General features: G+C 38.2%; 2 protein-coding genes across 2 annotated transcripts; both read right to left on the bottom strand.

Moving 5' to 3' along the window:
* Window positions 1–1465: 1465 nt before the first annotated feature.
* On the bottom strand, window positions 1466–4250 carry LOC125190198 (protein DETOXIFICATION 35-like). Its single transcript, XM_048087421.2, has 7 exons — window positions 3937–4250; window positions 2623–3248; window positions 2496–2552; window positions 2166–2404; window positions 1980–2098; window positions 1804–1890; window positions 1466–1715 (listed from the first exon to the last, which is right to left on the bottom strand). The coding sequence occupies exons 1-7, from the start codon at window positions 4219–4221 to the stop codon at window positions 1632–1634; spliced, it is 1497 nt and encodes a 498-aa protein (XP_047943378.2). The 5' UTR covers window positions 4222–4250; the 3' UTR covers window positions 1466–1631.
* A 5609-nt stretch (window positions 4251–9859) lies between these two features.
* Window positions 9860–11742, bottom strand: LOC125201352 (uncharacterized). Its single transcript, XM_089059208.1, has 2 exons — window positions 9971–11742; window positions 9860–9872 (listed from the first exon to the last, which is right to left on the bottom strand). Exons 1-2 carry the CDS (start codon window positions 11740–11742, stop codon window positions 9860–9862), a joined length of 1785 nt encoding a protein of 594 aa, XP_088915334.1.
* Window positions 11743–13233: the final 1491 nt, after the last annotated feature.

The following is a 13233-nucleotide window of genomic DNA, read 5'->3' as shown; positions in this document are numbered from 1 at the left end:
TTGATTGTGTGGTAGGTATAAAATAAATAATTTCAGATACACCATTTACACAATTTGTAGCATATAATTATATGGCAGCCACAACTCCTAACTGTAGTTGGTTAGAATTGTGGGGTGCGATCGTCCAATGCATGTTTGAAGACGGGAGATGATGACCGCAAATTGGGTTGCCAAATCACATCTATAATTTCTTAAATTTGAAATATTTAATATTTTATATCATTTATATAATATTTACATTTTAATTACTCCCTCCGTCCCGGCTAAGATGACACATCCCTAGCCGGCAAGAGATTTTAGGAGTTATTGGTTAAAGTGTTTGATTGAAGAGAGAAAAAATGGGTATAATTATTAAAATAGAGAGAGAAAGAAAGATGAATATTTTAATAGGAATGAGAAAAAATGGTTGAGTGTATTAATCGGAGTGAGAAAAAGTGGTTTGGTATATTAATTGGAGAGAGAAAGTTTCTAAAAAAAAGAAATGTGTCATCTTAGTTGGGACAAACTAAAAAGAAAAACGTGTCATCTTAAACGGGACGAAGGGAGTATATAATTTTTAAAATTCATTTATTTTAATTTAATAAACATCACATTAAAAAAGTGAAACTAGTGATTACTATATAATAAATTAAAAGATTATGTTGTGGGACCATGATTTTTAATTTTGAATATATGAGATCTGGGTCATATTCTAATGCTTATAGCAACATAATCTAAAATCAAGACCAAATCTCCACCCTTAGATTTTATAATAAGTGGATGGGATTAAATCTTACGAATCTCAATAAATAGTAGACAAAATATCAACAAAAGGGTAATATCGTCATTATGTTATCATATGATAATTTTCGCGAATGTTTTTTTATATCAACATAGTGTATTACAAATATCAACAATATGACATAAGAATATCAACACTAGTACAAGAAAATATCAACACATATTTATTGAGATTTTTACATGGTTTTATTGAGATTTTTTGATGTATTTGTTGATGATCTCGTTGGAATCCTTATAAAATTATCTTTAATTTGATGTATTTTTTACAAAAAAATAATTTAAATCGAGACAGTTACGTAAATTTAAAGTTTTAAGACGATTTTAATGAGGGGGAATTGACATTAATACCCTCTAATTTATTTTATTAATTTACTTAATTAAAAATATAATCCATGTGACATTATTTTAACCACTAGATTTTCTAATCTAATAGCTAAGATTTAGTTTTAATTTGGGATTACTAATTAGTTAGCGATTGATACTCCCCTATGAAATCTATCCTAAAAGGTTCATATGATTCTCATAATTAGTATAGATTGTACAGAGATGAACCATGTTTGTGGTATGCCTTGTGACTTGTGAATTCCTAAAATTCTTAGCAACAATATATTTCACACTACGAAAACAATTTCCAATTTAGCAAATTTTGTGTAAACCATGTAACGTTTAAATTTATACTAGAGTATTGACAATAATAATTTTGTGAAACCATCAGCTAACCATCTCTGTTTACGATACAAAACATGTTACTACTAGTTTACAACATAAACCATATCAATTCTCTTTAACATTAAGTTAAAAAATTGAATATATTTTAGCATGGTGTGTGATTCAGATTAAGCATGCATTCTCTAAAGATGATTAGCCGATGGTTTCATGGTGACGTCGATGTCTTGGCCTCCCCACTTTCTCATCCTCTCCGACGCCTGCTCCACCTGCAATTGCATCGTTTCAAGTATCGATCGTCAATATCTACACGATGGAGAGAGATAGGTAGATAGAAAGATAGACGGAAAGAAATACCTCTTTGTCCCAATTGGTTCTATAAATTAGAATTATGAGCACAAGTGTCTGCAATCCAATTCCAACAATTATGCCTCCCCAAAGCCCCTGAATTAATTTGACAATGAAAAATAACTTAACATAACATAATACTCCGTGAAATCAATTAGGCCAAAACAAAAGAAATGATATACTACCATGACTCCCAAATCAGCCACATAACCAAGAAGGTATCCCAATGGCAGACCAATAACATAATAGCAAGCCAGGGTGATGTATGCTACCACTCCTTGCCACCCTCCTCCTATGGCCACGCCTGCACCATACATCCAATTCCACCAATTATATAAATATCATCCTAACACTAACACTACTACGACTACCTGATATCACTGGCTGGATGCTATTCAGAAGCACCGTGATACTCAAAAGCCCTGAAAGTCGAGCCACCGCCTGTTGCATTACCGAACTATCCGTATATATAACCGCGAAATGATTCCTCGTGGTGAGGATGGCAATCATGCACACAATCCCAATCACTAGTGACTGGAACAGAGTCACATAAACGGAGTATTTGGCTGCCCTCGCACGCCCTAGCCCAAGCTCGTTCGAAACCCGAACACTGATCACACACAGTCACAAACAAAACCAATAACTAATACTAGTACTAGTATAACAAACACCCCACCAACACCAATTAATATGATCGTCACCTTATGGCAGCATTCACTCCGATAAACACCATTAATTCCAATCCATCGACGTTCATGCTGCAAACCAGCATTCACTAATTAATCTTATAATCCATCTATAGATACTAACAAAAAATGGCTCACTCACCAAATAGAGAGGGCGCCGACTGAAGTGACTGCGTCATCAAGGCCACCAACTAGAACTATGATGCACATCATATACCAAACCTCAAGGCATAACATGACAGCAGAGGCGAGCGATAGCCTGACAAACGCCCAAATCTCCCTAAACGCATCGTAGGAGAAGCCCTTCCAGCCATCCTTGCAGAAACCTACAACATAAAAAAACTGGGAGATCGCAATCAGCCAGCTAGAAACATCGCATGCAAGAGCTGCACCGGGTGTTCCCCACCCCAGTACAACGATAAAGAGCCAGCACCACAACACATGCCCCACAAGAGCAAGGGCTGAAATCCAAGCGATGACATTGACTTTGCTCTGTGCTTGGAGAAACTTCTGCGTCGGAAATACGACTACCAATGCAAACATTTGAGGAATGGTTAGCATAGTGAAAAAGCCAGCAGGTTTGGCGATTTGCTCAGGCTGTCCCAACAGCATAAGAATAGGAGTAGCAAATATGTAGAGGGGCGCGAGGAGAATGCAAGTTGCGAAGAGGATAATTGCGGATCGCTGCATGTAAACACCAAGCATGTGAACTTGCCCGGCCCCAAATGCCTGCCCACACAGTGTCTCAAGTGCACTTCCCATTCCCAGCTGCATATAATCATCATTTGCATTACATTTACATTACCTCACACAAAAATCATCAAATACGCTTCACAATATCCTAGATACTACCTTCGTCCACAAAAAACAGTCATAAGTCATGTTTTTTTTTCGTCTACCCAAATTTTTTTCTATCCATTTATGGTAAGTTTTTTTCTCTTAGATGAAGTGATTCCATTTTCCACTTACAACACTTCACTGCACCAATTTATATCTTTATTTTTATTTTAACTAGTATTAACACCTATCATAAAATTTTCAAATAATGAATACAAATTCTAATAAAATTATAGAAAATAAGAATTCAAAATAATAATTAAATTCACAAAAACAAAAATGTAGTAGGAGTACTTATCTTGTTTCACTCAAAATGAATAATTTACTCATTCCTAATAAATGAAACATTTCAAATTCTTTATATACAATTTTAATTTGTGATGTTAGTAGAGTAAAATAAATGACAGAAAAGGTATATGTGACGGATGATAAAGTTAGTTAATATTATTAAATTCCAACTGCTCCTACGCAGAAAATATAAATATCCAATTAATTATTTAAAATAATATTATAGATCAACAACTACGTAAAAAATCTAAATGATTTGAATGAGAAAGAGGTAGAAATGCAATTTAAGAAAATATTGGGGAGGAAATTAAGGAATAGTTAAGTAACTAACCAGAAAGCCGAAAGCAAAGTTACCGACGACGGAGATAGCAATGGAGAAAGCGGAGAGCTCGACATCTCCGAGGTGGCCGACGAAGATGGTGGAGACGAAGTTGGTCCCGTACTGACACAAAATCTGAAAGGCTATGGGGCCGCCTATCGCCCACAGTTTCACTGTCTCCAAACAGAAAATTCTCCACCATGTTTTCACCCCTCTGGCTTCACGGTAGTCGCCACTCTCTCCGATCAGATCTAAATCGTCAGACCTCCGCTCCAGCAGCGCCGCCTCCGCCTCCATTCGTTTTTTTTGCCAAACAAAGACGGAGAAGAGAGTAGCTGAACAATACATCAATATGGAGTTTATTTATATGGAGTTCTATATTAATTAGAAAAAGGAAATCAATAATTTTCGTAAAATTATTATTATCAGGCAACTACTCGTATAAATATAATCGTATATACTCGTTATGTTATTTAGCTAATAGTATTGCATGTTACTCCCTTTGTCTTGTCTTATAATAGATGACATACTTTGGTAATGGCATAATAGAAGGACGTTGTTTTATATGTTAAGTGCAGAGAGAAAGTATTACCCTTTCCGTTAAAAAAGGTTAAAAGAAATGTTTAGCAGTACTACTTACCCTTTCTGTTTATCAACAAATATTTTATTGTTCGAGTTTTAATAAATTATTTAACTTTATAAAAAGTTAATAAAAAAGGCTAGTACTGGATAGCTCATATGATTTATTGATGGATGAATGAAAAATGAAAAATGAAAAATGAAAAATGAACATATAATAACTAATAGAGGCAGTATTATTTAGCCGATATTGACTATTAACAAAAATGTCATTATATATTTTATAACAAAATTATAAAAATGAAAAGATTTTTTTTTTTTTTTTTTTGAATTAGCAAAATATTTGATCATAAATTATTTATTTATTCTGATGAGTGGAGTCATGCGTATTATAAATATTAATACTATATGAGCTTCACGCGTATCATTGATGCTAGTCCACACAATTTATTTTAACCGTAATGCCTCAAAAACTACGATCATCAATTCATCATAACTTTATAAAATACATAAAATTTAAATTTTATTATAAGACTATTTTTTTCATTTATTTGAAGTAAAAAGGAAAGATGATAAATCAAAATCTGATTTTTAAAAATGGGTTACTGATTTAATAGTATATCTTAACCTTTACTAATTTTATAATCCCATCATGGAATTCAAAATTTATCAATATTATCTCCAATCTCTGTAATGGTATCAATTTTTATCTCATTTTTTAAACTTATCACTACAATCTTCTCAATTTATTCAAATCAATTGGCAATTCTAAAAAATACTCTCTTGTACTCCATTTGTCCGCCATTAAATATCTTCTTTTTTTTACTTTTATTATTTGTCCGCAAATAAATGTCTCATTTCATTTTTAATCCTTTTAAGTAAGTGGACCTCACATCACTAACTTATTTCACTCCCATTTTATCATAAAATTAATATTTAAAAGTAGAATCCAAATTCCACTAACTTTTTTTTTCCTATTTTCTTTCAAAAAGAAACGATTTCTTAAAATCTGCGCGGATCAAAATTAGGACATTTATTATCAGACAAAGGAAGTATGACTTATTATTTTGATAAATATAACTAGCCCACCTATGATATGATGTACTAACGCTTCCACACTTGGACTTGGAGTGAAGTTTCAATAATAAAAGTTGTTACTAGTTGACTTAACTAATAAGTTGGATATACAGTGGGATATAAAATTGATACAATTATTTAAAGGTCAAAAATAAATTTCAAAGCTTGTTTTCCGGCAAGGCACACCCAAGCTTGATCCGACTTCGCATGCTATATTCCATGGTTGATGGGAATTTTTTATTTGATTTGTTGACCTCCCCATTTTTGTATGCGTTCTGTCGTTTGCTCTACCTGCAAATTCACATAATTTTATCATATGGTAATGCAAGGTTAATTAATTTAGATTTCAATTCCATAGGAAAATGGATGAATTCAAGACAGCCTACAAACTAACCTCCTTATTCCAGTTAGTTCGGTAAAGAAGCAGCAATAATAGTAATGTTTGTAAACCAACTCCAGCTATCATGCCTCCCCACAGTCTCCGTCACTCACACAAATTGAGATACAAAATGTTGAATCAATTTATTTAAACTAGCTAGATTCAAGAGGCCTAGTTAATACTCCCCGCGTTCCACTTTAAGTAACATATTTTTCTTTTTGGGATGTCTCACTCTAAATTAAACTGTTCTAAATATTGAAACACCAATCTTTCTACTTTTCCCCCCTTTCTTACTTTTATTCTCTCTACTGAGCATAGCATTATAATGCAAGTGAAATGATGTGATATTACCATATTGAAAGCGAGCCAATGGCAGTGACTGCATCATCAAGACGACCAGTGAGGATGATGATGCTCATCATATACCAAATCTCCAGGCACAACATGACAGCAGACGCCAACGACAGCTTCAAGAAGCCCCAAATCTCGTGAAACGCAGCCCACGAGAACCCTCTCCACCCATCCTTGCACCACCCCACCGCATAAACAAACTGCGCGATCGCAGTGCCCTAGCTGGTGTGATCAAAAGCCACAGCCGCAGCAGCGGTTCCCCATCCAAGAATGTAAACGAATAGCCAACATAGAAGGATGTGGAAAGCTAGAGCGAATGCAAAAATCTATGCAAGCATAGAGACTTTGCTCTGTAGACTCCCACAGGGGCCGCGATCTCTTCCTTCTGTCCAAGTAATCTCAGAATGGGAGTGGCGAAGATGTAGAGAGGCGAGAGGAGGGCGCAAGTGCCTAAGAGAATAACGATGGACCGTTGCATATAAACCCTGAGAATCTCAACTTCCCCACTCCCAAATGCCTGCCCGCATAGGGTCTCAAGAGCACTCCCCATGCCAAGCGTTGACAGTAAACGAAACTGTTAAGAGGATCGGTAAAGAGGTTTTGTATATATTTTTCTGATAATTACATTGTACATGGAGTACTATTATATAGAACTAGGGATTGCTCTACAAGGTAAACCTAATTAACATAATTACAAAGTTTGCATATCTCCTATAATTGGTAAAGAAATAATCTACCCATATCTTCCTCTTGATACGGTATAATCTTCTCCAACACTCCCCCTCAAGTTAAGCGACGGGATTCCCGATGCTTAACCTGCACAATACTTCTCGGAACAGCTTTGAGTTCACCGCCTTGGTCAAAATATCTGCTAGCTGATCCTCGGACTTCACAAATGGCATCTCAACTATCCTTGCCTCGATATTCTCCTTTATGAAGTGCCTGTCTACTTCCACATGTTTGGTTCGATCATGTTGGACTGGATTTTCAGAAATGCTAATGGCCGCCTTGTTATCACAAAAAAGCTTGCACGTCTGAGATGAGTAAAGATCTAACTCTCTCATAAGTCTCCTTAGCCATAGTAACTCTGTCAGCCCACTCTTTATCCCGCGAAATTCTGCTTCCGCGCTCGATAGTGCTACCACTTTCTGATTCTTGCTTCTCCATGTCACAAGATTACCTCCAACGAAAGTAAAGTACCCCGCGGTTGATCTCCTATCATTTGGATTTCCAGCTCAATCTGCATCAGTGAATCCATTTATCTCCAAATGTCCATGTTTCTCGAACAAAAGCCCATGTTCAACTGTTCATTTCAAATACCGAACAACCCGTATAACTGCTTCTCAATGCTCTTCTTGAGGTGCATGCATAAACTGACTTACTACTCCCACCGCGTAGGCAATATCTGGCCTAGTGTGAGATAAATAAATCAACTTCCCGACTAACCTTTGATATCTCCCCCTGTCAGCGAGCTTCGCATCTTCCTTCATTTGCAATCCATGGTTTTGAACCATTGGAGTATCTGCAGGCTTGCAGTCAAGCATCCCGATTTCGGCTAAAAGGTCAAGTATGTACTTCCTTTGATTTATGAATATCCCTTTCCTTGACCTCAACACTTCTATTCCCAAAAAATATTTTAGAGGCCCCAAATCCTTCATCTCGAATTCACTAAACAAGTTTTTCCTGAGCTCGGCCATCTCTTCAATATCATCTCCGGTGATAATCATATCATCCACATAAATAATCAGACACGTGATCTTGCCCTCTCTCTTCTTGATGAACAGTGTGTGATCGGAATTGCTTTGTCGGTACCCATACTTCTTCATCACCTCCGTGAATCGTCCAAACCATGCTCTCGGAGATTGTTTCAGCCCGTACAATGTCTTCTTTAGTTGGCATACCTCTCCCACTTGGAACTCATCAGTAAATCCAGGTGGAGGTTCCATGAAAACCGGCTTTGGTAGCTCCCCATGTAAAAAGGCATTAGTCACATCGAATTGGTGAAGTGGCCAATCCTTGTTGGCAGCAATTGAGAACAGTACTCTTACGGTGTTGATCTTTGCCACAGGCGAAAAAGTCTCATCACAATCGATCCCATGGGTCTGGGTGTATCCCTTTGCCACAAGCCTGGCTTTGTATCTCTCCACCGTGCCGTCTGGCCTTCTCTTTATCGTGAACACCCATCTACACCCAACAGTCTTCACTCCTTTAGGCAATTTGCCTTTTACCCATGTATTGTTCTTCATTAGCGCCTTCATCTCCGTGATCATAGCATCCCTCCAGTGTTTATGTTTCATTGCTTCCTCCGCAAATTGTGGAATTTCTTCTTCTTCATACAATGCGGCCTCAAATGCTCTGGCCATCTTGGCCAAATTCCCCTGCACGAAGTTCGCTACTCCGTATCTACTCTTTTTTCCAATCTTTTCAGGAGAATATCTCTTTGGAGGCACTCCTCTTGTGATCCGATTAGGAAGAATGTATCTCCCAGTGTCACTATCAACCTTGTTATCCTCTTTTGGGGAATCTGTACTCACATGGTCAGGGGAAACTGTATTTTCATCGGGATCAAGAATTACCTCGGATATCATTTGAGAAGGATCTGGGGGCGGATGAGATAACTCTGGTGGCGAGACCTGCTCGGCGGCAATGACAACTGGTTCTGTTGGACCCTCAATCGAAGAATTTGGAAATGGCACCACCCAACTTAGGTAGTCTGATGAACTGCCTGGATCACTCTCCCCCTTACTACTAAGGTGGGTGTGGTAAAAGAATTCAGTTTCCAAGAAGTTACAATTCATGGTGGTAACGATTTTCCTGGTGTAAGGATCAAAGCAACGGTATCCCTTCTGGTTCACCCCATACCCGACGAAGACACATTTGGTCGCACACGGTGATAATTTGGTTCTCTCGTTTTTAGGGATATGAACATAGACGGTGCAACCAAAGACTTTGGGTGGAAGGTTTAGGTGCTGGGGAATTTTGGTCATTTTGGAGAGGATATCAAAGACTTTGGGTGATAATTTTGGAGTTTTCTTGTTGAGGATTTTTGTAGGTAGACGGTTCATGAGGTAAACGGATGTGGCTATGGCTTCGGGCCAGAAATGTTTGGGTACTTTGGATTCGATCATGAGAGCTCGGGTAATTTCTAGGATTGTCCTATTTTTCCTTTCTGCTACCCCATTTTGTTCAGGTGTATAGGCACATGATGTTTGGTGGATCATTCATTTTTCTTTACAAAACTGGGCCATAGAATTATTAACAAACTCCCTCCCATTGTCTGACCTAAGGGTTTTTATGGTGGTATGAAACTGTGTTTGAATCATTTGGAAGAACAAAATAAATTTTTCCACAACTTCAGACTTATGTTTCAAAAAATATATCCAAGTCATTCTAGTGCAGTCATCAACAAATATCACAAAGTAATGAAAATTACCCCCAACAATTGGAGCAGGGCCCCACACATCAGCATGTATCAAAGAAAATATGGTATTCATACGAGTGTTTGTAAGTTTAAATGACAGTCTGTGGCTTTTGGCCAAGACACAGGTTTCACAAGAAAAGTCTGTAGGAATCAAAAAGTTTGGAAAAAGAAGTTTAAAATAACCAGGAGAAGGGTGTCCTAGTCTTCGGTGCCATAGCCAAATTTCTTGTTTCGTGGACCCGTGAGCCAGCATCGCACTGCCATGTTGAGCTATCTCGTCCACATAGTAAAGTCCTTGCTTCTCAGTGCCACGCCCAAGAATCCTCCTCGTCTGAATATCCTGTAATATGCAAAAGGTAGGATGCATCAGAAGTGTACAGTTCAAGTCTCTAGTCACATGACTTATGGACATTAATCTCTGAGAAAGTGTAGGAACATGTAGACAGTTTGATAAGCGGAGAGTGGGAGAAATATCAATGGTTCCCGACCCAACAACAGTGATTAATTCCCCGTTTGCAGTCTTAATATATGTATCAGTGACAACATCATAGCTACTAAAATCATTCCGGTCTGCGGACATTGTATCTGTGGCCCCACAATCAAAAATCCAACCCCGATTACTAGCTCTATCACCATTATAAACATGAAATGCAGCGGAAACATTTTCTAAAGGTGCAAAGGGGTTTTTTGATAAGAAACAACAAGTATTTGGGGCTCTTTGAGTTTTTGTTAAAGCCTGGGGTCGGTTTTGATAAGTCACACAATCTGGGGGTGGAAATTTAATATCATGGGGTTCAAACTGTAATAAAGCTTTCTGATGGGGATTAAAATATGAAACAGAGTAATTACTAGGGTTTGGTTTAAAACCAAACCCTCTACCTCCAATGGCGCCGCCGCTCCGTTCCTCCTTCTCGGCGAGATTGCCCGCCCCCCGTACGCCGCCGCCGCCGCCGGTTGAGGCATGTGTTCCCGGCGGTTTCTCCTGCCCCATTGTCATCTCTCTGTTTCCAGGCCCGGTTTGCCTCTGCTGTCCTCGTTCATCGACGCCGATGGCGAGTCTCGCCTGAGCTCTTGCCTTCTGTTTCTCCTCCCACCATTCTGGATATCCGATTAGGAGGAAGCACTCCTCCTTGGTGTGTCTCGGTTTTCCGCAGTGAGAGCATATCAGCCGGGATTTATCCGGCCTGTTTCCCGGCCGGTGAGTGGCTGCGGTGGGGTGTGGCGGTGCGCCTTGGTTAGGTCGTCGACTTTGGGCGGCTAAACCGTGCCCAATTCCCCCTCCCCCCCCCCCCCCAAATGACGAATCGGCGCTCCTGCCGTCGGCTCCTCCGGTGAGTGAAGGGGATGAACTGATGCTTCTTCGAGTAGCCTCCTTCTTCACGTACCCGTAGGCAGCCTCAACTGATGGGTGCGGTTCTTCCTTGAGGATTTCCCGCTTAATCGAGTCATATTCCTGGTTCAATCCTGTGAGAAACTTAATTAGTCTCTTGCTGCTGGAGAATTCTCTGAATTGGTCTACACCCTTGTCGCAGCAAGTAATCGGTTGTTTCTGGGAGCGATCGATGTTGATCCACAGCCCATTGATTCTTCGATAATATGTTTCCAGGTCGAGATCTCCTTGCCTAATGTTGATTGCCTTCTCTTCCAGGTCGTAGATGAGATATGGATCTGCCTTACTGTTGTATGTTATCGCAAGGCTATCCCACAACGCCTTTGATGTTTGGTGGTGTGCGAAATCGGCGATGATATCGTCTTCGATGTTATCGATGATCCATGAGAAAACGACTAGATCGTCTTCCTCCCAGTCGTCATACTCCTTGCTTCCGGGTTCGGGAGGTTCCTTCCTGATGTACAAGTAGGCCCCTCGGCCTCCTATTTTGACCTTCATCAATCTTGACCAGATTGGGTAGTTTTTTCCGTTCAACTTGAACGCAACGGTGACATTCTTGCTGTTCCTTAATCTCGTTGGAGTTTTCAGATGGTTCTTGGTATCTTCTTCACTGTCTGACATTGTTTTTGATGTAGGATTTGGTTTATGTGGTTGATTTGGCTATATGGGTCGAGAATTGGTATATTGTGGCTATGATGATTTTGTTCTGAGCCAAGATCGTTCCTGCTCTGAGGCCATGTTAAGAGGATCGGTAAGAGGTTTTGTATATATTTTTCTGATAATTACATTGTACATGGAGTACTATTATATAGAACTAGGGATTGCTCTACAAGGTAAACCTAATTAACATAATTACAAAGATTGCATATCTCCTATAATTGGTAAATAAGTAATCTACCCATATCTTCCTCTTGATACGGTATAATCTTCTCCAACAAACATAATTCACATGGGTATTCGACCTTCTGATACTTTGGTTTAGTGGTAGTTGATGTTCATCTATGTAATAATACTCCCTCCGTTTCATAGTAATGGAGACGTTTCTTTTCGGCACGGAAATTAAGAAAAATTGTGTTAGGTGAGTTAAGTAAAAGGAGAGTAAAGTGGAAAATGAAAAAGATTGAGAGATGAAGAGAGAATAAAGTAAGAGAGAGTAAAGTAGGTGTGGAAAAATGTGTTGACTTTTACAAAAAAGGGAAATGACTCTATTACTATGGAACGTACCAAAATGACAAAATGACTCTATTACTATGGAACGGAGGGAGTATTGAATTTCAATTATATTAAGTGTACACTTTAGTTATTTTTTGTTTTAGTTACTTTGAATTATGCTTTGGTATTTTCTGACCTCACTACAGTTTCAGAGGACCAATTGAAAATAGACATGCAAAAGATCTCATATATAGCAGCGGTGCACACTCATAATTTGATTTGTGTTGCTAAATGTGTTGATATATGTGATCATTGATGAGTTTAGTCATGTATACGTGTTGTGACTTAAACTTCTTTGGTTCTATATTAACATGTTCACTAGAACAGATCGGTAAAGATGATTAATATAAACAGTAAGCACGCAACTTCAGTAATGTACAATCATTTGGTGACTTTTATGTTGGCCGAAGTGGGAGATTGTTGGAACATTTTAATATGGTCCAACATAATAGTCTAAAGATTGTATAATATTAATGACTATTTATTGATTGACCCGATTACGTGATCTACTAAGGTTATATAACTTATAGGGTCAAACGATTATCTATAAAAGTATGAGGGCTATTGTGCATATACTATTTTGGATAACTTTAATTTTGTTATGGATGAAACTAAAGTTATAATAAAGTTAGGGGCTTATTCTCTAAATACATGGTTATGGTCCCCAAGTGTAACCAATAAATAGATCAATAGATTCTCATTCCTATTGATCAGACATATAATAGTACTTCACATATTACGGAGAATCTGTGAATGCGTTGGCACTTGGAAGGCTAATTTTCATACTTCAGAATCATCAAAAACATCAAACACAATGAATCTGAATCCATGTAAGCTTCCGCTTTATGTTTATCAATCGTATTCGACATGTGTGATTTATGTCATGACTGCGTGAATCTT

Source organism: Salvia hispanica, chromosome 5 (assembly GCF_029641045.1).
Source record: "Salvia hispanica isolate PSC_SH4W2 chromosome 5, Shi_PSC_v1, whole genome shotgun sequence".
NCBI classification, from domain to species: domain Eukaryota; kingdom Viridiplantae; phylum Streptophyta; class Magnoliopsida; order Lamiales; family Lamiaceae; genus Salvia; species Salvia hispanica.
This window is presented reverse-complemented; position numbering and strand designations above follow the sequence as displayed.